This window comes from Hylobates moloch, unplaced genomic scaffold, assembly GCF_009828535.3.
Source record: "Hylobates moloch isolate HMO894 unplaced genomic scaffold, HMol_V3 SCAFFOLD_20, whole genome shotgun sequence".
Taxonomy (NCBI): domain Eukaryota; kingdom Metazoa; phylum Chordata; class Mammalia; order Primates; family Hylobatidae; genus Hylobates; species Hylobates moloch.
In genome coordinates this window covers 40,260,802-40,285,131 of record NW_026652295.1, presented here as the reverse complement: position 1 = coordinate 40,285,131, position 24,330 = coordinate 40,260,802, and the positions used below count along the sequence as shown (strand labels likewise).

The window sequence follows — 24,330 nt, the reverse complement described above, 5'->3', positions numbered from 1 at the left end:
AAGCATTCTGCTAAATTTGTCAGCATTATCAGTGAAGTAGGAGTTATGAGGTGCTGAGTGAGAACCTGAGAGGCTCTCTGGTGGGACAAGCCCAAGTACCTATTTTGTGACATGTATTTCAACTGTTAGGCATCAATCTGGGAGAAGGGCTCATTTTCATTTCTTCATTCTGCATTTTCAAATAAGCTGCCACAGAATTTATCAGCCTCCCTGTCCTTTTATAGTACGATTAGCAATGAGATGCATTAACCCAAACAGCCTAAAGTATCAGGGATACCATTATGTTAATATCACAGGGTCAGAATGAACTGGTTGAGGACCTTTATCCTAGACTCCACTCCCCGGGGCCAAAATTTATGGGCTCAGGAGTTTGACCACAGGCAGTCTAAATGCCTGCATGTTTTGGAGCTAGCATTTATTATAGATGGGAATAAATTAGTGGTCCTAACTAGGGGCAGTCTTGCCTCCCAGAGGACATTTGGCAATGTCTGATGTCATTTTTGGTTTTCACAATTAGGGGGAAGGTTGCTACTGGAGTCTAGAAGTAGAGATCAGAGATATATCTACTAAACATCCTACACTGCACAAGACAGCCTCCACACACACACACAAAATTACCCAGCCCAAAATGTGAATAATGCTGAGGTTGAAAAACCTTAGCTTAAATGAAGCTTAGGATATGAAGACTTGTCCAAGGAAGTTGAGCTTACCACTAAAAAAACTAAGAATACCAAAACCAAATGCAATAGGATGGCTCTCCTCAGAGGTGTAAAAGGGGCCTGGAGCTGTTTCCCTGGCAATTGGGCAGTTGTACAACAAATGGAAAGAAGGACACAATGTTTTTTGAGGCTGGGTCATTCCCACTCACAGTGGTCCTTTGAGGATGGGCCAGTTTTGTCAAGGTGGTCCCCTACAACTAGCAACTCCAGGGCCCTTTCCAAAGGTAGGGAATCATAAGTCTGCCAGGGAACTTGTTTTCCTGTGGGAACTTTCTACAAGGACTCATTATCCCAAATCCCCAGGCCTACCTGGCAGGAGGGTTCTTGTTCATGAACATCTCTATGGCACGCTCATCCTCAGGGTCCACGACCACCTCTGCATGGTGGCCCACCCCTGTCATTGTGGCAGCCTTCTCCAGGGTGGGCCACTCCTCATCCTCGTCATCTGATCCATCCTGAGGCATTCTTGGACCTAGAAGGGGGAGACTAAATGGATGAGCACAGCAAAAGGTAGCTGAGGGATTTCGTCAGTTTAACTTTAGCCATTATGTAGTACAGGCCTCACATGTGGTTGTGATAGACGCAGGTATGTGCAGTGAAACAAATGAGGCATGCATTAGCTCCCTGTCCCCAGGGGCTTGCAATCATGCTTGAGAAACAAAATGTATACACAGGAAACAATAAGAAAAGCAATGGCCATAAATAATAGTTAACATACCATACTCAGTTATGTAGAAGGAACTTTTTTTTTTTTTTGAAATGGAGTCTCGCTCTGTCACCCATACTGGAGTGCAGTGGCTTGATCTCAGCTCACTGCAAGCTCCGCCTCCCAGGTTCATGCCATTCTCCTGCCTCAGCCTCCTAAGCAGCTGGGACTACAGGCATAAGCCACCACGCCCGGCTAATTTTTTGTGTTTTTAGTAGAGTTGGGGTTTCACCATGTTGACCAGAATGGTCTCGATCTCTTGACCTTGTGATCTGCCCGCCTCGGCCTCCCAAAGTGCTGGGATTACAGGTGTGAGCCACTGTGCCCGGCCTGTAGAAGGAACTTCTAAACACTATATCCGTGTTAACTGTTTAATCCTTATAAACCCAAGAAGTGGCCAGGCACGGTGGCTCACGCCTGTAATCCCAGCACTTTGGGAGGCCAAGGCGGGCAGATCACGAGGTCAAGAGATCGAGACCATCCTGGTCAACATGGTGAAACCCCATTTCTTTTTTTTTTTTTTTTTTTTTTTTTTTGAGACGGAGTCTTGCTCTGTCGCCCAGGCTGGAGTGCAGTGGCTCAATCTCGGCTCACTGCAAGCTCCGCCTCCAGGGTTCACGCCATTCTCCTGCCTCAGCCTCTCCGAGTAGCTGGGACTACAGGCGCCCGCCACCACGCCCGGCTAATTTTTTGTATTTTTAGTAGAGACGGGGTTTCACTGTGGTCTCAATCTCCTGACCTCATGATCCGCCCGCCTCGGCCTCCCAAAGTGCTGGGATTACAAGCGTGAGCCACCGCGCCCGGCCCAGTGAAACCCCATTTCTACTAAAAATACAAAAATTAGCTAGGCGTGGTGATGTGCGCCTGTAGTCCCAGCTACTTGGAAGGCTGAGGCAGGAGAATCACTTGAACCCAGGAGGTGGAGGTTGCAGTGAGCCAAGGTCGCGCCACTGCACTCCAGCCTGGCGACAGAGCAAGACTCCGTCTCAAAAAATATATATAAAATTAAAAAAATAATAAAATAAACCTTCTTATGGAACACTGGCAAATAAATAAATAAATAAACCCAAGAAGTGGATACTATTACTATACCCAGTTTCAAATGAGGACATTGAAGCACTGAAAAGTTGGGTAATTTGCCTAAGACAGGTAGTCTGGGCCTAGACTGCATTCTTCACCACTATTCTACACGTATTAGGGTTTGATTATATGCCACAATGAGTAGTAGAGACAACATATGCACTTAAAGGATGAGTGGGAGGACAGTTAGGCGCTGGACGGGCAGTTTGGGACCAGGAGGAGTGTGTTCCAGACCTGGAGAAACTAAGGCTTGGATATAAAAGTCTCCTAGGCAATAGCAAGAAATAATGCTAGGTAGGTGGGAAAGGTGAAGCCAGACTGGAGGGCCTTTAAATTCAGGCAGTAGAGTTCAGATTTCAATCCACCAGTCCATTTAAATACATGAAGTTGGGTGGGCACGGTGGCTCACGCCTGTAATCCCACCATTTTGGGAGACCGAGGAGGGTGGATCATGAGATCGGGAGTTTGAGACCAGCCTGATCAACAGGGAGAAGCCCCATCTCTACTAAAAATACAAAATTAGCCGGGCTTGGTGGCACATGCCTATAATCCCAGCTACTTGGGAAGGCTGAGGCATGAGAATCGCTTGAACCCGGGAGGCGGAGGTTGAGGTGAGCCGAGATTGCACCACTGCACTCCAGCCTGGGCAAGAAGAGCAAAACTCTGTCTCAAAAAATAAATAAATCTCTTCTTGACTTACTACAATAACCATATGTAAAGACTTCTTGGTGTCTACTGGTGAGTATCAAAAATCTATAGCAAGCATACATTAAAAACACAATTCAGGTAGCAGATTACCACGCTGCTGAAGATGCGTAGATTTTTAAAAGGCACATGAACAAAAATTAGACTCCACCAAGCAACACCATTTACACTGAAGAAATATAAAATTTGGGTAAATTAAACGTAAAGCAGGCAACTCAAGAGACTGAAAAATCAAACTGATAACTTTGCTTTCTCATATATCTGCCAATCAGAACATGCAATAACCATCATTTATGATACCCAGAAACATAAAGAATTATTACACAGGGACAGTATTGAATCACGAACTAAAGTCCTGAACATGTAGCCAATGCAGAAAAATGTAAAGAACTTTTTTTTTTTTTAGACGGAGTCTCACTCGGATGAGGCAGAGAATGTGTGATCGGAGGTAGACTTGTAGTGAGCCAAGTCGTTATGCACCCAGCCTGGGACAGGGGAGAAAAAAAAAAAAAAAAAAAAAAACCATGAAGTTGGTCCATTTAAATAACTTCCATTTTTGGAAGGCTACATGTCTGGGCATCTAGAAAGGGTTCTAATAATCCAAGTGGGGAGCTATAATCCTACATATCAATAGGTCATTAACAACAAAGGCAGTGTGTGATAAACACTAAATAAGGGGGAACAGACATTTTGTCTCCACGTGCCAACAGTCCCCCAAATTTGTACTTTGTAGGTGGTTCTCCTTAGCGCCAGACCCTAATTCCAGGTGTCTCCTGTACAGCTGCTCTTGGATGACTCACAGGCACCTCAAATCTCACCTGTTATCAACTAAACTAATTTTCTTTCCCTCCTAGGTCTACACTGCTAACCACCTACAGCTCAGTAAATGGCACCATCGTCCACCCAACGCTAAGCCTGGGAGGTACTCCTGCCTCATCCCCTGCCCTCACCCTCAACACCCAATCAATTACTAAATCTTATTCAATTTTACCTCATAGACTGTCTCTCACATGCTTCACAGCCCCATCTAAGCCTAGATCAGCATCATCTCTTGCCTGGATTTATTCAACAGTCACCCACTGGTCTCTATGTTTCTGACCTTGCTTCCCTCCAACTCATTTTCCACTCTGCAGATGGTCATCTTCCAGAAACACATATTTGCTTTGATCAGCCCTGTACTTAAAATTCTCCAGTAGCTTCCCATTCTTCCCATTGCTGTTAGGATGGTTTTAAAATCTTTTGTAGGCGTGGCTCCTACCTTCCTGACCATCATTCATTACCGATTAACCCAGTCATTCAGCAAACACCAAGCACCTACTATATGTGAGGCACTGTTCGGGGTGCTGGCAATATATCCACGAACAAGAAAAACCCAAAGACTTTGTTCTATACAGCTTACATTCTAATTGGAGGAGATAGTCTATGACCATACCACTCTGAACGCACCCAATCCTGTCTAAATGGAAGAGACAGACATAAATAAACATAAATATATTGGGTTAAAAGATAAGTACTATGGGCCGGGTGCGGTGGCTCATGCCTGTAATCCCAGCACTTTGGGAGGCCGAGGCGGGTGGATCACCTGAGGTCAGGAGTTTGAGACCAGGCTGGCCAACATGGCAAAAGCCCCGTCTCTACTAAAAATACAAAACAAAAAAAAAAAAATTAGCTGGGTGTGGTGGCAGGTGCCTGTAATCCCATCTACTTGGAAGGCTGAGGCAGGAGAATTGCTTGAACCCGGGAGGTGGAGGTTGCAGTGACCCAAAATCGCGGTATTGCACTCCAGCCTGGGCGACGGAGTGAGACTCTGTCTCAAAAAAAAAAAAAAAAAAAAAAGATAAGTACTACGAAAAAAGATAGGGCAGAAATGTTGGGAGTATGGAGATGGAGTAGAGTGCTGCAATCTTAAATGGAGTGGATAGGCCTCTCTGAGAAAGTAACCCTACAAGTGTATGAGAACAAACTATCCCAGAGAGAAGGAACAACCAGTCCAAACCCCCTAATTTCCCACGTTTAAGGCACAATGAAGCCTAAATAGGTGGAGTGGAATGGGCAAACAGGAAAGCAGTAGAAGAGGTCAGACTGGCAAAGGAGGCAGATCATATAGCGCATTGTAGACCATTGTAATCCCCCACCTGTGCGTGCTTTGTAGCGAGTACGAGACAGGGCAGGGTGCAGTAGCTCACACCTGTAATCCCAGCACTTTGGGAGGCCAAGGCAGGGAGGGTCGTTTGAGCCCAGGAGTTTGAGACCAACCTGGGCACCACTGTGAGACCTCATCTCTACAAATAATTAAATAATTAGCAGCCGGGTGCAGTGGCTCACGCCTGTAATCCCAGCATTTTGGGAGGCAGAGGTGGATGGATCACCTGAGGTCAGGAGTTCAAGATGTGCCTGGCCAACATGGTGAAACCCCATCTCTACTGAAAATACAAAAATTAACTGGACGTGATGGCTCACGCCTGTAATCTCAGCTACTCAGGAGGCTGAGGCAGAAGAATTGCTTGGACCTAGGTGGCAGAGGTTGCAGTGAGCCAAGATTGCGCCACTGCACTACAGCCTGGGCGACAGAGTGACTCCATCACAAAAAAAAAAAAAAAAAAAAAAAAAGAATTAGTTGGACATGGTGGCACACACCTGTGGTCCCAGCTATGTGGGAGGCTGAGGTGGAAAGACAGCTGGAGCCCAGGAGACTGAGGCTGCAGTTAGCTATGATTGTGCCACTGCACTCTATCCTGGGTGACAGAGCGACAGACTCTGTCTCAAAAAAAAAAAAGAAAAGAAAAAAAGGAGAACATGAGATACTAACAAGGAGGCTACTGTGATAATCCAGGTGAGAGATTGTGGTGGCTACAACAGGATGGTGTTCCAAAGCGGTGAAAAGTGGTCTGATTTTGGATATACTTTGAAGGCAAAGTCATCAGAATTTCCTTACAGATCAGATGCGGGGAGGGAGAGACAGAGAGAGGAGATGGTGGGGGCGGGGAGAGAGAGGAGTCTAAAGTTTATCTTGAGCAAATGAAACAATATGCTACTAACTGAGACAGGGAAGACAATGGTGAGAGAAGCAGGTTTGGAGAGAAGGCCAGGATTTCTGTTTTGTACATGTTAAATTTGAGCTGTCAGATTTCAAATTGGAGATGCCAAATAGGCAGTTAAATATAAGAATCTGGATTTCATGGAAGAGATCAGGGCTAGGGCTAGACTATAAAGTTAGGAGTAGTCACTCAAGAGATGGTATTTAAACCATGAAACTTGCCAGCACCAGAGAATATTTGAAGAGGTCAGAGGACTGAGGATAAGAGGTTGCACTAAGAGTCAGCCAAGGATACTGAGAAGTGAGTTGGCAGTAAAACAGGAGGGTTGATGTCTTAGAATCCAAGTAAGGATACTGTGGCCAGAAGGTCACTAATTCAATTGTGTCAAATACTGCTTTAGACGAGATCTGAGAAACGGATGAAGCACGTCAGAGGTCAACACTCCCTCCCTAGTGAGAAAATATCAAACGTCTTTCAATTCATCTCTTTCGCTCTTTGGCTGCTAAACAATGTGTTTTCTGCTCATAACACTTCCCATTCGTTTTTCAGTTCTCAGCTTAAAGGTCCTGCTGCAATCACAGAAGCTTCTCAAGACCAATGCTATTGTTACCAGGGAAACGATACTTTATCATGGAAATATATTATTCTAAGAGTCTACTTAATTGCCTCTCTGCTGGGCTTGACTGTAAGGTCCTCAAGTTAGACGTGCCTGTGTTGTTTACTTCTGTACCCAAACATTCGATAGAATTCCGAGCATAGCGCAAAGCTCGTAGTGGGTATCCCATAAATATTTACAAAACCAACGGACACATGCTAGGAGCACTTAGCGGCGCGAGCGATTACTGTTGGCCTAACTTCGGGGGTGTCTAGAAGGGAGTGCCTGAAACTAGGAGTGGGCGCGGAGGGCTCTAGACAGGGTTCAGTCTCCCATTCCGTTACTTTTGCAAGTGTGACTCGAAGCAATTCCCTTGCCAGACACTTTAGCTGTCCACCCCGTCCCACTACTGGCCACTGTCTTCCTCGGACCTCATCCCAGACACTCACCCAGCCGCGTGGTGCGTTCCCGCGGCGCCGCGGGCTTGTCCCCAGTCCCATGCTCGGCCTCGAGCTCCTCCTGCTGCTGCCGTGCTTGCTGCAAAATCCGTCGGCTCAGCCGGGGCCCCACATACTCTTCCTCCGCTTCTCCGGTCCCGCGACCCCGCCGCTTCTCCCGGACCCCCGCCCGCACCGCATTCCCAGCCAGGATCTGATCGGCCAGGGGCGCATGTTTTTCCTGACCCCCGACCCCACGGGCCGCCTTGAATTTGGGCATTTTTCTCGAAAAAGTTGCCGGGAAGGTTCGCACGTGGAGACTGAGGAAATGCCAGAATGCGCTTGCGCGATGGACTCCCCGCTCCCAAGAGGCCGCCCGGCGATCACAGTGCCCCCTAGCATTCGGAGGCCAGAAGCGCCATCAGCACCGCCCCTCCCACTAAAAGAGCTCCCGGGTTCCGGAGCTGGACTCCCTAATATATTCACTGCCATTAACGTTAGCTTCTCTCAATAGTGCAGTCTTTGAGTGTCGCTCTCCTAGCTTCATGGATGTAAGCCTAGAGTGCTCAACCAAACGGGAATGTCTGGATTTAGAAACCTCGGGGCGGGCATCCGCAGATGACGTCAGTGGAGGCGTCACCGAGTGGTGCCGAGACACGCCCCATTCCCTGGGGAAGGCGTAGACCCGGCGCTCTGTTTTTACGTATTTCCGGAGTCCCTTCTGAGACCGAAGGTTGTGTTGGGGAACTGAAGCAGTTTCTGTGGGCGGACAGGGAACCCTGCGTTTCTGCTGTGTGATTCTGCCACTTTCCCGGCCCGACGCCATGGGAGTGACTTGGTAGGACTGCAAGGGGTTTTGTGGGGCGGGGCTTGGAGTTGTGAAAGGCCGGAAAGAGGACCTTGGCCACGGTCCGCCGTCCTCTGGGAGCTGAGTGAGATGTCCTCGGGTTGTGTGGATGAGGGGATGCCGTGCGGGCTGCGGGTTCCCCGGGCTTGTTTCCTCGGAGATGCGCCCCTTCCTCTTGGAAGGCGGGAAAGCAAAGGTTTTTTTGTTTGTTTGTTTGTTTGTTTTTTTTAGACGGAGTCTCGCTCTGTCGCTAGGCTGGAGTGCAGTGCAGCGGTCTTGGCTCACTGCAACACTCCGCCTCTTGGGTTCAAGCGATTCTCCTGCCTCAGCCTCCCGAGTAGCTGGGACTACAGGCGCCCGTCACCACGCCCGGCTACTTTTTGTATTTTTAGTAGAAATGGGGTTTCACCATATTGGCCAGGCTGGTGTCAACAAAGCAAAATTTTTATCCCAGGAACCTATCAATGGTTGTATACCTCATTCTCTTCTGGATACATCTTCCTTTCCGTAAGGCCATAGTACTGCCTGCAATGGGACCTCAGGGTTGGAAATAGGGTCTTTGGACTATGACCCACCTGCAGACAGGGTTGGAGGGAGTGGGCCATAAGCAATCAGGAGATAGTATTTTTTAAGATTTTCGCCTGCCCTTCCCTCAGCCATCAAATACAGTTAGACCCGCTTGTGTCTGTTTCTAATTTGCCCATTTTAAGATCTTGGGTCTAGAGGAAAAAAGAGGGTATTGATAATAAGGAGATCATGGTTCCAGGCACTTTATCTCTTTAGAACCCGTTTCCCACTATGTTTAATTCCATGATTGGTCTAGTTTCAAGGGAGTTTTTATCTTTCATATGTTTTAAGTCTCAGTTGAAAGAAGATGAGGTGGCAGGGAAAGGTATGGGTCCAGTGCTTGTGGAGGCGTTAGTTGTAAGGTGCCAGGTCCCAGAACATTTTTTTCTTATCTCAGTAGATGTGAGCATTTTTCCCGTGGGAGAAACCCGGAGGCCAGCATATCTGAAGCCAGTGGCTGTAGGCTTCTCATACAAAAGCATGTGTAGGGGAAATACTTTTCCTCCTGGTAGCCCAGGTTCTTGCAGGTTTCTCAGTGATTGCACTCATGTTTCCTACGGTTGACATCATGATCCTCCTGTGTTCCTTAATGGAAGCAAGATATGTGAGGGATGGAAATGGAAAGGATGCAGCGTAGAACCCTGGAACCCCTGCTCTTTCTTTTTTTTTAAGAAATAGAAATGGGGTCTTGCTGTTTTGTACATGCAGGTCTTGAATTCCTGAACTCAAGCGAGCCTCCTGCTTTGGTCTCCCAAAGTATTGGCATTACAGACATGAGCCACCGTGTCCAGCCACCCCTGCTCTTTAAATGGAGAAGGCAGCTCCAGGGAAAGGGCTGTTGGCACTCTTATCAACGTTTTCAGAATCCTAGGACTTCTGTCACTTGTAGCGTCAGTTTAGGGATTCTTTTATATTTCAAAATAAGGCACATTAGCAACATCGTTTATCAGTGTTTTTTCTGATAGAGTAGTGACAATTTTTAGCAACAGAAGGACTCTACCTTGATAGATTAATTTAGTTGATCATAAAGCAATGTCATCTATGACTGTTTTCTTGATTTCTTTTTTTTTTTTTTTTTTTTTTTGAGACGGAGTCTTGCTCTGTGGCCCAGGCTAGAGTGCAGTGGTGCGATCTTGGCTCACTGCAAGCTCCGCCTCCCAGGTTCATGCCATTCTCCTGCCTCAGCCTCCCGAGCAGCTGGGACTACAGGCGCCCGCCACCATGCCCGGCTAATTTTTTGTATTTTTAGTAGAGACGGGGTTTCACCGTGTTAGCCAGGATGGTCTTGATCTCCTGACCTTGTGATCCGGAGGCCTTGGCCTCCCAAAGTGCTGGGATTACAGGCTTGAGCCACCGCGCCCGGCCTGTTTTCTTGATTTCTATATAGCTAAGTACTGCTTGTACTATTGTTTATTAATTTTTCAATCGATCTTTTCCTTAAAAATGTTTTAACAGACACTACATCCCTATACAGGCAGTCTAGTTAGTGGTTAAGAGCATGGACATGAAGCCAGGTTGCTGGGCTTTGAGTCTTGGGTGCACCACCCATTAACTGTGTGACCTAGTGCAAGTTATTTAACCTCTTTGTGCTGTACTTAAGTTTCCTCTTTTTTTTTTTGAGGCGGAGTCTCACTGTGTTGCCCAGGCTGGAGTGCAGTGGCGTGATCTCGGCTCACTGCAAGCTCCACCTCCCAGGTTCATGCCATTGTCCTGCCTCAGCCTCCCGAGTAGCTGGGACTACAGGCGCCCACCACCACGCCCGGCTAATTTTTTTGTATTTTTAGTAGAGATGGGGTTTCACTGTGTTAGCCAGGATGGTCTTGATCTCCTGCCCTCGTGATCCGCCTGCCTCGGCCTCCCAAAGTGCTGGGATTACAGGCGTGAGCCACCGCGCCCGACCAAGTTTCCTCTTTTTTTTTTTTTCTTTTTGAGATGGAGTTTCGCTCTTGTTATCCAGGCTGGAGGGCAGTGGTGCAATCTTGGCTCACTGCAACCTCCGCCTCCTGGTTTCAAGTGATTCTCCTGCCTCAGTCTCCCATGTAGCTGGGATTACAGGCACACACCACCATGCCTTGCTAAGTTTTGTATTTTTGGTAGAGACAGGGTTTCACCATGTTGGCTAGGCTGGTCTCGAACTTCTGACCTCAAGTGATCTGCCCACCTTGGTCTCCAGAAGTGCTGGGATTACAGGCGTGAGCCACCATGCCCGGCAGTTTCCTCATTTGTAACAAGTTGATAAATAACATACCTTCATAGGACTATTGTGAGGATTTAGAGAGTTAATTCATCTAAAGGCCTTAGGATGCAGTCTGGCACGTTGTTGGTTGGCAGTTGGTTACCTACCACTCTAAAGCGGAAGCCACCATAGGAGGTTCACTCACCATAGGAGGAAATCTTGGAAATAACGTTTTTGTTTTGTTCCATTGTTTTGATTCAATTTTTGTGAATACTGTTGCCTCTCATTCCCAAAGATTATAAACTTGAAGACTGCTTTTCTTTTTTTGTTCCTAGGGCTGTTGAATAGAACTTTCTGTGATGATGGAAATGTTCTCTAACAACAGTGTCCAATACACTAGCCCCAGCCACCTGTGGCTCTGGGCCACCGTGCTGAACAGCTCAAGTTCACAGAGTTGGTAAAAACATGTTAACCCAAACGGAGACTTTCCCTTGATGTAGTCAGAACTGCAAGAGTTGCAAAAGGAATCCCTTTTTCATTATATGACTCAGCATTATTGAATGCTCAGTCTGTGTGCCATCTAGAATCTTTGGCATGCCACACTTGAGAACGCCCCGTGATAGGAAGTTCATTGCCCTGGTGCGAGAATCCTGAGAACTGTGCTCCAGTTCTTAGAGGGGCTCTCAGGGACCATGGTCCTCTATTCCTTGTCTTTACAATGGGGGACTGGTCCAAGTGTAATGAGTTATCTTAATTGATTGTTCACATTCAGTTACAGATTGGACTCCTTGTTCTACTCTTCCCCATTCTAACTACTGCACTTGACTGGTCTTAAATTTTTTTTTTTTTTTTTTTAAGATGGCGTCTTGCCCTGTCGCCCAGGCTGGAGTAGAAGGGCGCGATTTCAGCTTACTGCAGTCTCGGCCTCCCGGGTTCAAATGATTCTTCTGCCTCAGCCTCCCATGTAGCTGGGAGTACAGGTGTCCGCTACCACGCCCAGCTAATTTTTGTATTTTTAGTAGAGACAGGGTTTCACCATATTGGCCAGGCTTGTCTTGAGCTCCTGACTTTGTGATCCGCCCACCTCGACTTCCCAAAGTGCTGGGATTACAGGCATGAGCCACCACGCCTGGCCAAAAAAAATTTTTTTTGATTAAAAATAATAATAAAGTTGCAGGGATTGGAAGATGGTCAGAGTAGGTAATTTCCAAGATAACTTTTGGCCCTGATGAGCTGTGATGCTGTGGGCGAGTGAATGGCTCAGTGAGCACATGTGTGTCTCTGGATAACTGACGATTTGGTGCTTTCCTTTCCAGTGTGTCCCAGATGCCTGTGGCCGAGGGCAAGAGTGTTCAGCAAACCGTAGAGCTCCTTACCCGGAAATTGGAGATGCTTGGGGCAGAGAAGCAAGGAACATTTTGTGTGGACTGTGAGACTTATCATACGGCCGCCTCTACCCTTGGCAGCCAAGGTCAGTGAGATGGGTCTGTAGGATGGCTGGAACCAGGCTTGGAGTTAATAGATATTTGTGTTAATTGAAGTCTTTCTGCTTTTCTGCTAAGGGTGGTATTAAACATGTGGTGAGATGTGTTTAATTCTTGGTTCTTTATCTCTTGGAATAGGGCCTTTGAAAGCTTTATTTTATTTTATTTTATTTTATTTTATTTTATTTTTTTGAGATGGAGCTTTGCTCTTGTTGCCCAGGCTGGAGTGCAATGGTGCGATCTCGGCTCACTGCAACCTCCACCTCCCAGGTTCAAGTGATTCTCCTGCCTCAGCCTTCCCAGGTAGCTGGGATTATAGGCATGCACCACCAAGCCCGGCTAATTTTGTATTTTTGGTAGAGATGGGGTTTCTCTGTGTGGGTCAGGCTGGTCTCGAACTCCTGACCTCAGGTGATCCGCCCACCTCGCTCTCCCAAAGTGCTGGGATTACAGGCGTGAGCCACTGTGCCCGGCCACTTTATTTTATTTTATTTTATTTTACTTTATTTTATTTTTTTGAGACGGAGTCTCGCTCTGTCGCCCAGGCTGGAGTGCGGTGGCGCAGTCTCGGCTCACTGCAAGCTCCGCCTCCCGGGTTCACGCCATTCTCCTGCCTCAGCCTCTCCGAGTAGCTGGGACTACAGGCGCCCCCCACCACGCCCGGCTAATTTTTTGTATTTTTTAGTAGAGACGGGGTTTCACCGTGGTCTCGATCTCCTGACCTTGTGATCCGTCTGCCTCGGCCTCCCAAAGTGCTGGGATTACAAGCGTGAGCCACCATGCCCGGCCCTTATTTTATTTTATTTTATTTTATTTTTTGAGATAGGGTCTTACTCTGTCGCCCAGGCTGGAGTGCAGTGGCATGATCACAGCTCACTGACTGCAGCCTCGACCCTTGGGCTCAAGTGATCCTTCCACCTCCGCCTCCTGAGTAGCTGAGACCACAGGCATGAGCCACCACACCTGGCTAATATTTTAAATTTTTTGTAGAGACAGGGTCTCCCTATGTTGACCAGGCTGGTTTTGAATTCCTGGCCTCAAGGGATTATCTGGCCTCAGCTTCCCAAAGTACTGGGATTATAGGTATGAGCCACCACTCCTGGCTAAAGCTTTATTGAGGTATAGTTGATATACAAGTAGTTGTACACATCTAATGTATACATCTTAATGAGTTTGGATATATGCATACCCCTATGATACCATCACCACAATCAAGGTACTAAACATATCCATTACATCCCAAAATTTCTTTGTATGTATGTATTTATGTGTGTGTGTGTGTTTTTTTTTTTTTTTTTTTTTTTGAGACGGAGTCTTGCTCTGTCGCCCAGGCTGGAGTGCAGTGGCGCAATCTCGGCTCACTGCAAGCTCCGCCTCCTGGGTTCACGCCATTCTCTTGCCTCAGCCTTTCCGAGTAGCTGGGACTACAGGCGCCCGCCACCATGCCCGGCTAATTTTTTGTATTTTTTAGTAGAGACGGAGTTTCACTGTGGTCTCAATCTCCTGACCTCGTGATCCGCCCGCCTCGGCCTTCCAAAGTGCTGGGATTACAAGCGTGAGCCACTGCGCCTGGCCGTGTGTGTGTTTTTAAGAGACAGAGTCTTGCTCTGTTGCCCAGGCTGAAGTGCTTTGGTGTCTCATAGCTCACTGCAGCCTCAAACTCCTGGGGTCAGGTGATCCTCCCACCTTAGCCTCCTGAGTAGCTGAAACTACAGGCATATGCCACCATGCCTGGCTGATTTTTTTACTTTTGGATGTGGTCATGAGAGTGTCTTACTATGCTGCCCAAATTGGTCTCAAACTCCTAGCCACAAGCCATCCTCCCACTTCAGCCTCTCAAGTAGCTGGTGTCAAACTCCTGAGCTCAAGGGATCCACCAGCATAGGCCTCCCAAAGTGCTGAGATGACAGGCATGAGCCACCATGCCTGGCCCTTGTGTTCTTTGAGTGCTTTTTGTTTTGTGCAGTTTGAACTCTGAAAGCAAGGTTTCTCAGGGTTAATCACTGACTAACCACGTCAGAATCACCCGGTATAATTGTTAGAGTTGCAGATTCCTGGCCCTGTTTACTGATTGACTGCTGCTGTAGGCCACATAATCTACATTTAACAATCCAGACAATCCTTATGCACTCTGAAATTTGAGAAAGACTTGTTTTAGGCCCAGAAGTCTTTGTTTATGATTCTTTTAGAGCTTTAGGGTTTCTAGAAGTTTCTGTTCATAGAGTTCGTGTTTTCTTACACCTAACCATTGGCCTTGACCTCCTCATTAGCATAAATCAATTGTTCTTTTCAGTGTATTGAGTGATGAGATGGGGTGTGGATGATGGGGGATGGTGGTTGGGAGGGAGAGAGGATTTTTTTTTTTTTTTTTTTTCTTTTTAGAGTGGGGGTCTCACTTCGTTGCCCGGCTGTACAGTAGCATGATCACAGCTCACTGCAAGCTCTAACTCCTGGGCTTAGGCAATGAGAGAGACTCTTTGGATATGAGTTAGGGAACTTGTTTCTCTTAGTCTTAGCTCTGCAGTAACTTGACCTTGAACAGTTCCATAACGCAGTGTTTATCACCGGGGAGCCAGAGTCCTGAGTCCTGGCTTTGCCACATTCTAACTGTGTACCTGTAGGTAACTCCCACAACCTGTTACTGTTTCCACGCCACTCACGTACCTGTTTCCCTTAGATCCATTTCCTGCACTTCCCCTGTAAGCTGTATTGTCCAGGCCCTCTGCTGGTTAGCTTTGGTTATTGAGAGGCACCAGAGAAGATTAGAGGATGGGAGAAAGGAAGCCCACAGTGTTCCTCTCCCTCTGCTCTGGGCAGTGTCTCTAGCCGTGGCTGTGTCTTCACCTCCTTGGTTCTGGCTTCTGCTAGGCAGCCCTCATTCCTGCCTCCGATAACAGCACATATTTTCTTTTCCCTCTAGCCCTAGGGATGGTAGTAGTTTCCTGTGTTGCTAATCTTTGGGTTGTCCCACCATCCCATTTGGTTTTTCCTTTCTTCCAACCCGTGTATTTGTTCCCCGTGTATATTTCTTTTACCAAAACTATTTGACATGGGCTCTGTTTTTGGACTCTTCCCAATTCAGTTCTCTGATCTATAAAATGAAGATAATCATAGTACTTCTCTCCTCATGTTGTGCTAAATAAATTAATACATGCAAAGCATTTAGAACTGAGATTGTCATGTAATTTTTTTTTCCGAGACGGTGTTTTGTTCTTGTTGCCAAGCTGGAGTGCAATGGCACAGTCTCGGCTCACTGCAACCTCCACCTCCCGAGTTCAATCAAGTCTGCCTCAGCCTCCCGAGTAGCTGGGACTACAGGTGTGCTCCACCACGCCCAGCTCATTTTTGCATTTTTAGTAGAGATGGGGTTTCACCATGTTGGCCAGGCTGGTCTTGAACTCCCGACCTTGTGATCCGCCCACCTTGGCCTCCCAAAGTGCTGGGATTACAGGCATGAGCCACTGCACCCAGCCTGGCATGTAATATTTAAAGTAATATTTAAGTAGCTAAGAGTTGTACTAAGCTCTTTTATCATCGCTGATAAAATTGCAGTTACGATTTGTGTTGCCTTCAATATGAAGGAGGTAAGAATCAAGAGATAATTACAAAAGCATTTGGGTAATAAAACATTTGGATATAGATATGAGATGGCATATGACTTCTAGTGAAACTACCTGGTGTAGGCTGAGCAGGCCCTCACTTTCAAGAAGCCACAGTCTAGTTGGGGAGACAGAACACTTTCATGGCAGGCAGGAAACAGCAATAAACTTGGGGTGAGCATGCCTGGATTGGAGCTTCAGTTTTGCTGGTTACTGGCTCTGTGCCTTTAGATCAGTGGTTCTCACACTTGACCAGCATTAGCATCATCTGAAAGGCTTGTTACCACACAGATTGCTAGACCCCACGCCAAAGTTTCTGACTTAGTAGTTTGAAGGAGAGTAGACAATAATTTGCATTTCCCCCCACCTTTTTTTTTTTTGAGACAGGGTCTCTTTCTGTCACCCAGGCTGGAGTGCAATGGCATGATCATAGCTCACTATTGCCTCGACCTGCCGGGCTCAAGTGATCCTCCAGCCCCAGCATCCTAAATAGCTGGGGCTACAGGTGCGTGCCACTATACCTGGCTAACTTTTTGATTTTTCTTGTAGAGTCAAGGTCTCCCTATGTTGCCCAGGCTGGTCTCAAACTCCTGGGCTCAAGCGATCCTCCCCGCCTTGGCCTCCTGAAGTGTTGAGATTACAGGCATGAGTGCCCTGGCTGTAATTTGCATTTCTAATAAGTTCCCAGGTGATTCTGCTACTGCTGCTGCTCTGGGATCCAATTAGCTTCATTTTCCTCATCTTTAGAAAGGAGATAGTAAACCTGGTTCTGCTTGCTTCGCAAGGTGGTACAGACATGAAAGGATTTTGCTGTGTTAGAAAATACGATTGTCGGCTGGATGCAGTGGCTCACGCCTGGAATCCCAACATTTTGGGAGGCCGAGGCGGGCAGATCACCTGAGGTCAGGAGCTTGAGACCAGCCTGGTCAACATGGCGAAACCCTGTCTCTACTAAAAATACAAAAATTAGCCAGGCATGGTGGCAGGCACATGTAATCCCAGCTACTCAGGAGTCTGAGGCAGGAGAATCGCTTGAACTTGGGAGGCAGAGGCTGCAGTGAGCCCAGATCATGCCATTGCACTCCAGCCTGGACAACAGAGCTAGACTCCGTCTTCAAAAAAAAAAAAAAAAGTACTATGGTCAGCTGAGTGCAATGGCTCCTACCTGTGAATCCCAGCACTTTGGGAGGTAGAGATGAGAGGATTGCTTGAGCCTAGGAGTTTGAGACCAGCCTAGGCAAGATGGTAAGACCTCGTCTTTACTAAAAAAAAAAAAAAAAAAAAAAGGTGGGCATGGTGGTCCCAGCCACATGGGAGGCTGAGGCAGGAGGATTGCTTGGGCTCAGGAGGTTGAGGTTTCAGTGAGCTGCGTTCATGCCACTGCACTCCAGCCTAGGTGACAGAGCAACACCGTGTCTCAAAAAAAGAAAAGGAAAATGTTATTGTCTATAACAACTAGAAGTGCCTTCTTCATTAAGTGCACACACACACCCCTTAGTTGACTTTTAAGATATAAAGTATGCAATTACAGTGAGTAGACAGAACAGAATGACGAGGTCGGCTTTGGATAGATTTTTTATTGAGAGTTGAGAAGTTTGGAACTGGATTTAGAATGAGGTGACAGCTGTGAATTGTCAGCAAGCAGTCAGGAGGAGGGATGTGGCCTGGAGGATCTGTGCAGAGCCCGCTGTGTTCATGAACAGCAGCCTGTATAGGGAAGCCACATGACCTCTGCTCCCCCGACCCTCGCACCCTTTTCAATCGCACACTCTTACCCCTTGTCTAGAATGTCTTCTTTCCTTTGTGTGGCTGGATCCTACCTTCTCTTCATATTGCAGTTCAAATCCTATTTTTTTTTCCTGCTGACTTGTTCATTTTAATCTTTTCCTATCCTGAAGTCTTTCCTTTTTCCAAAAGACTTCTGGTCTTTCCTCGGTAATAACTTGTTTTATTTATTTTGTGGTCTTTCAAAAAGTTTTTAGCCTATCTCAGCTGTGCGTAGCGGCTCGCGCCTGGAATCCCAGCCCTTTCAGAGGCCAAGGCGGGCAGATCACCTGAGGTCAGGAGTTCAAGACCAGCCTGGCCAACATGGTGAAACCCCGTCTCTACTAAAAATACAAAAATTAGCCAGGTGTGGTGGCACACGCCTATAATCCCAGCTACTCAGGAGGCTGAGGCAAGAGAATCACTTGAACCTAAGAGGCGGAGGTTGCGGTGAGCCAAGATTGCGCCATTGCACTACAGCCTGGGTGACAGAGTGAGACTCTGTCTCAAAAAAAAAAAGTTTTTAGCCTATCTCTCTCATGAGATTGTCAGCCTTTTTTTTTTTTGAGATGGAGTCTCGCTGTCACCCAGGCTGGAGTGCAGTGGCACGATCTCGGCTCACTGCAACCTCCGCCTCTTGGGTTCAACTGCTTCTCCTGCCTCAGCCTCCTGAGTAGCTGGGATTACAGGCACATGCCACCGTGCCTGGCTAATTCCTGTATTTTTAGTAGAGATGAGGTTTTAACATGTTGGCCAGGCTGGTCTCGAACTCCTGACCTCAAGTGATCCACCCACCTTGGCCTCCCAAAGTGCTGGGATTACAGGCGTGAGCCACTGGGCCCAGCCTGATGGTCAGCTTCTTGAAGTCAGGGGCTAAGTCCTCTGCTTGTACATCTCTTAAGCCCTAAGAAAAGTGTTGGGAATGGCTTATGTATGTAATAAGCATGTGGGATTGTGGCAGTCTATCCATTAATTCTTTTTTTTTTTTGAGACAGAGTCTCGCTCTGTCGCCCAGGCTGGAGTGCAGTGGCGCAATCTCGGCTCACTGCAAGCTCCGCCTCCCGGGTTCACGCCATTCTCCTGCCTCAGCCTCTCCAAGTAGCTGGGACTACAGGCGCCCACCACCACGTCCGGCTAATTTTTTTGTATTTTTAGTAAAGACGGGGTTTCACTGTGGTCTCGATCTCCTGACCTCGTGATCCACCCGCCTCGGCCTCCCAAAGTGCTGGGATTACAAGCGTGAGCCACCGCGCCCGGCCCCATTAATTCTTGTAGTGTATGAAAGAGGAATCTTGCTTTCCAGTTTTTACCTTTTTTTTTTCTTTCTTTTTTTTTTGGAGATAGAGTATTGTTCTGTTGCTCAGGCTGGAGTGCAGTGACATGATCTCAGCTCACTGCAACCTCTGCCTCCTGGGTTCAAGTGATTCTCGTGCCTCAGCCTCCCAAGTAGCTGGGATTACAGGCGTGCACTGCCACACCCAGATAATTTTTGTATTTTTAGTAGAGACATGGTTTCACCATGTTGGTCAGGCCGGTCTGGAACTCCTGACCTCAAGTGATCCATCCGCCTCAGCCTCCCAAAGTGTTGGGATTACGGGTGTGAGCCACTGTGCCCAGCCTTGCCTTCTTCTGTTTTCTACTTAACTAAGTGTATATAGCTTTCCATTCTTATTGCAAATAGCCTATGGAAATAAATGAGAAAACTTATTTCTTAGAGACTGGAAGGGGTGAGCTGGGGCTTGAAAGTTGATCTTCTGATCCAGATCCTGAGTTCTCTCTGCTGTAGTGTGCTGCTTGCTTCCCAAGTTGGCTAGACTTCTAAAAATTCTCCAATGGTTTGCCATTGGTTTCAGGATACAGTCTAAACTTCTTGAGGCATGGTAGATAAGACCTATCACAGCTTGGCTCCCATCTACCTTTCCCTGCTTATGCTCAGACACTCCCCTTTGCTGCTTCCGAAGGACCATTTAGATCTCAAAGAGGGAGGAAGCTAAGGTGAGGAGGAGTGTGCAGAAGGGAGCAGCTACTTCCTTTGGCATGCCCAAATGCTGTTACTTTCATTTTACTTATGTAATATATGATAATATACAAAAGATTATACGTAAAGTCTGTGGGAGTTAGACTTTACATATAGACCATCTGTGAGCCCACCACTCAACTTAATTAAAACATGGTCAACACTATTAAAGTTCCCTGTGTGCCCCTCACCGTTTTCTGTAGAGCAGAGTGGGTTTTACTACATGCTGCCTCTCCTGCTGTTATCCCCTACCTTTCTAGAAAAGGCTGTCAGTGAGAGGATTCCCCTCACCCCCCCACCAAGAACTGCTGAGGTAGTGCCAGATTGCTGTCTGGCCTCATTCTGTGGGGGAGTCATTTGACTCTACTCTGGGGTTTGCCAGTGAAAGTCTTGATGATGAGTAGGATCTTTGTCCCTTGCAGGTCAGACCGGGAAGCTGATGTATGTGATGCACAACTCAGAGTACCCGTTGAGCTGTTTCGCCCTCTTTGAGAATGGCCCTTGCCTTATTGCTGACACCAACTTTGATGTGCTTATGGTGAAGCTCAAGGGCTTTTTCCAGAGTGCTAAGGCCAGCAAGATTGAGACCCGGGGCACCCGGTACCAGTACTGTGACTTCCTGGTGAAGGTGGGCACGGTCACAATGGGGCCCAGTGCCCGGGGCATCTCTGTGGAGGTAAGACCTTGGTGAAAGTAGGAGCAGGATGTTCTGAGGGGGCTGCTCAGCAAAGGGCTCTGAAGATTTTCCAGTTCTTCTCTTTTTTTTTTTTTTTTTTTTTGAGACAGAGTCTTGCTCTGTCACCCAGGCTGGAAAGCAATTGTGCAATCTTGGCACACAGCAGCCTCGACCTCCAGGGCTCAAGTGATCCTTCCGCCTCAGTCTCCCAAGTACCTGGGACTACACCTACCGAATTAAATTTTTTTTTTTTTTTTAGTAGAAATGAGGTCTTACTATGTTGCCCAGGCTGATCTCCAACTCCTGGGCTCAATTGATCTTCCCATCTCAGCCCCCCAAAGTGCTGGGATTACAGGTATGAGCCACCACACCTGGCCTCCAGTCCTCAATTTAAACAGCTATTTATGCCTACCTGATCCCTGACTCCAAGGCATCTGTGCTTCCTCTCCGTGAATCTTTTATCCTTTCTTTAATTATTCAGAGACTCTCTAACACAGGTGGGAAGTAGGAAGCGGGAAGCTGGGTTCAAAGCAAGCAGAAAGCTTCATTAGGAAGGGTGGCTTGCTGGCGAAGGGAAAAGATAGTCAAGGAAGGCAGGTGAATTATGATACGGAGGGACAGTCACCCATGACAAGAAGTTCTGGAGCAGACCAGGACAACTCTTAGAACAATTTTCTGGCAGTGGGCCCTAAATCACATATGCCGACATACCTCTCCTTAGTATGCTTTAAGATAGGTTAGGAAGCAAAAATGTGCTTTTCCTTTTGACATGCTGTCTGCTTTCTTTCATGGTAGAAAGAGTGTTTGTGTCTGAGATCACTTCATCTGTGACACTGAGAGAGTGTGTGTGTGTATACATACACATATATAGTGACAAGGAGTGAGAGTGGCAGTGTAGCAGTAGCTGGCTTCTTTGGGACCAGGGAAAGTTCACAACCTATAATGTGCCCAGCACTGAGATAAGAAAACAAGTAAGCTTGCAGGTCTACCCTTTGAAAATTTGTGATTTATTTATTAAGAGTGAGGCTGAAACACACAAACTATTTTTGAAGTTAGTCTGAAAATGCTATAATAGAGGCAGTTGGCTCTGGGAATTCAGGCCAGTGTGAGCACTGCTGACTTTGGTTGTGATGCTTCCTGAGGATCAACATTTATGTAGGGATTTAAAATGTAGAGACATGGGGACAGATAAGTCTAGGAAGAATCCCAGTTGGAGAAAAGGGTATTAGTGGTAGTTTCTGCTCAGCAACCTCTAGGATCAAGACTTCCTAATCCTTTCGGCTTGTCATAGACCTTGGATTTGCTGAGACCCACTGAGGACACGCTGTTTATCCTCCACATTTCTAATCTTGTAGTAGAAACACACCCCACCTATTTCTTTACTTATTTCTCCTTAGGGTTGCCAGTAATTTTACCCTGCCATCTCTCTAGTAAAAAATTAAGAGAGCAGAAGGAGAAAACCTAAGATGTATATTTTTTGGCCCATGACACACTATTTGGGAAATTCTTTCTTAGGGTCGGAGCTCAGGTTGGTTCTACCTAGGGAGTAAAATTTGGTCTTGAAAAAAACTCGTGAGCATATGTGTCCACTCTACTCTCTACTTACCACCCCCACACACATTTTCCTTCTCTTTCTCTTTGTTGTGTCACTTAGAATTTTCTCGAGCTCTCCTTAAATCTTTACCCAGCATAGCAGGGACAACACAGTCCTGAGATCATCAAAAGGGGCCCAGATCTGCTTCTGGGTCCTCTGGGAGGGCTGTGGGTTGGCACACCTCCAGGATAAGGTCAAAGATGCCTAAAAATGCTGGGTGTTGAGCCCAGTGTTTAGGTTGAACGTTTCCTGTGGACCAACACTGTGCTAGGAGGTGTATGTCTTTAGCTTGGGGTTGGGGAAGATGGGAGCAGGAGGCAGGAGGTGCAAGAGAAGCAGACCTTGTCTTAGCCTTAATTCACCCTCATTCTCTGTGCTTTTGGTTCGCAGGTGGAGTATGGCCCCTGTGTGGTAGCTAGTGACTGCTGGAGTCTGCTGCTTGAGTTCCTACAGAGTTTTCTAGGTAGCCACACACCAGGGGCTCCTGCAGTGTTTGGGAACAGACATGATGCGGTCTACGGCCCAGCAGATACCATGGTCCAGTACATGGAACTCTTCAACAAGATCCGCAAGCAGCAGCAGGTGCCGGTGGCTGGGATTCGTTAGTGATGAGCAGCTGCCAGCTGAGCTGTGTCACCAGGGGTACTCCACAGGAGGAGCAGGTGCTGACTCTCAGGTCCCCGGACCCCAGAAACCCAGGGTAGACATGGACTCTACTCTCCTTCTCTGGTTCCCAGCTGTGGCTTTTGTTCTGGGGCTCTGGAGTCCCCTCCCCAACCCCCTGACTCTCACACGTAGCCCCCCATCAGCTGTTTTACTCCATGCCTTACTGGATTTGGCCTGTCCTCAAGAATGGTAATTATGAAGAATGGAGAAGTTTGGACCCTGCCTCCTTTAGGGGAAAGGTAGGACAGGAATGTCCTTGCCTGGTACTGGTGGGGGAAATAGTCCATATCCCCAACTATTGAGGATTTGTCCCAGGCCAATGGTGAACATGCTGCATTTTATGTTTGGATTGTGCTGTAATAAGAGCCTCTTCCTTTCCGCAGAGGATGTGGCTGGGCTTCTATCCTAGAGATGGAGTAGAAGGCACAGCTGGTTTGATAGTTACTATTTTCTGACCTGTTTGCTGAAGTGATTTGCGAATTGACTTTCCTAGGGTGTTGCCTGAGTCCTTTGAAATCTCCTTCTGACCCCTTTCCCTTCTGTTGTGAAATATGTTAAGCCACAGGCCAAACTGCTATAAGATCGAAGTTTGTTTTTTTCTCACCTAATAATAGAGAGGTAATCAGATGGTCGAGGGCAGATTTAACTCTACAAGGTTATCAGGAACTTGGTTTCCTTCTGTCTTATTTAGCCGTTCCCAGTATGTTTTCTTACCCACAAGATCAAAGCAGACTCATCAGCTCCATATCTGCATTCCACTGGGGAAAGAGAGAGAAAAGAGCAGTTTTTTAAAAAAAGATATGACTGAGCATTGCTTGAATCACTGTGGCCACACTTTGCTGAAAGAGATGCTGGGACATAGAGCCTCTTATCTGGGCAGTCATGTGCCGAGTTAAAACTCAGGGATTCTGTGACTACAAGATGAAAGAGAATTTGGTTGCTGAGATGCAGTTAATGGCTTCTGCTGCATGGGGCTCAATGGACATGCCCAGGAATGCTCTTGGCTGTTATTTTGCAGTTAATACCTCCTGTAACTAAAGCATTTGTTTATGAGTTGACTTGAGAGAAGGGCTGATCTCAGAGCCACTTTGAGCTAAGTTGGATTAGTCACACTAGGAAGTTAATTCCACACCTTTTGTCTAAGTCTCAGTATTGAGGCCTCTCCAGTTCTCATGCACCCCGATCTTAGGGTTAGAATACTTGACCCTGATACCTGCACCATGCTTCATGGTTGCCTGAGCTCTTTCTCCTGTTTCATTTGAGCCTCCAAACTACATATTTGGTCATATTGCCTGCCTACCCCATGCCTGCTGCAGAAATATTCATCCAGGTTAACCTTGATATACACAGAGATGGTCTTGGGAGAATTGTGAATGTATGTACCGTATTGTCATCAAGGATACTGTCCCTTATTTGAGGGCATCTAAAGAGAAACTTTTCAGATCCAAGTGCTCAGATGTAAAGCCTCTACAACAAGTCAGGTAGTGGTCATGTTTCCCTTCTAGTTTTGGCTGACAGGAAGCTCAATTCAGTACCATAACTACAGAACCTGTCATCTGTATTTTTTGTTCTCACCCTGTTTTTGTTATTTTGTTTCTGGTTTTTTATATTGAGGTATGTTTTAGATATTGTTTACAAAAATAAAGTGCACAGATCTTAA

The 24,330-nt window shown here is 46.9% G+C and overlaps 2 protein-coding genes across 4 annotated transcripts in view; one reads left to right on the top strand and one right to left on the bottom strand.

Annotated features, from left to right (window-relative positions):
• BYSL (bystin like) overlaps positions 1-20,859 on the bottom strand; it is a 26,919-nt gene extending 6,060 nt beyond the window's left edge. Inside the window, exons 1-2 of one of the 2 annotated variants that reach the window (XM_058432208.1) lie at positions 20,823-20,859; positions 1,029-1,191 (exon numbers count right to left, since the gene is read on the bottom strand). In XM_058432208.1, coding sequence (XP_058288191.1) covers positions 1,029-1,191; positions 20,823-20,844 — 185 coding nt within the window. In that variant the 5' untranslated portion in view covers positions 20,845-20,859. Of the gene's footprint in view, positions 1-1,028; positions 1,192-7,292; positions 7,822-20,822 lie in introns of those variants that run through there. The other variant, XM_032141049.2, reaches the window with a different exon arrangement.
• Positions 7,984-24,330, top strand: MED20 (mediator complex subunit 20). 2 transcript variants are annotated; one of them, XM_032141047.2, is made up of 4 exons: positions 7,984-8,118; positions 12,187-12,341; positions 20,157-20,410; positions 22,395-24,330. In XM_032141047.2, exons 1-4 carry the CDS (start codon positions 8,105-8,107, stop codon positions 22,608-22,610), a joined length of 639 nt encoding a protein of 212 aa, XP_031996938.1. In that variant the 5' UTR covers positions 7,984-8,104; the 3' UTR covers positions 22,611-24,330. The 2 variants fall into 2 exon arrangements, with proteins under 2 accessions (XP_031996938.1, XP_031996939.2); XM_032141048.2 differs by lacking the exon at positions 7,984-8,118 and adding an exon at positions 11,223-11,327.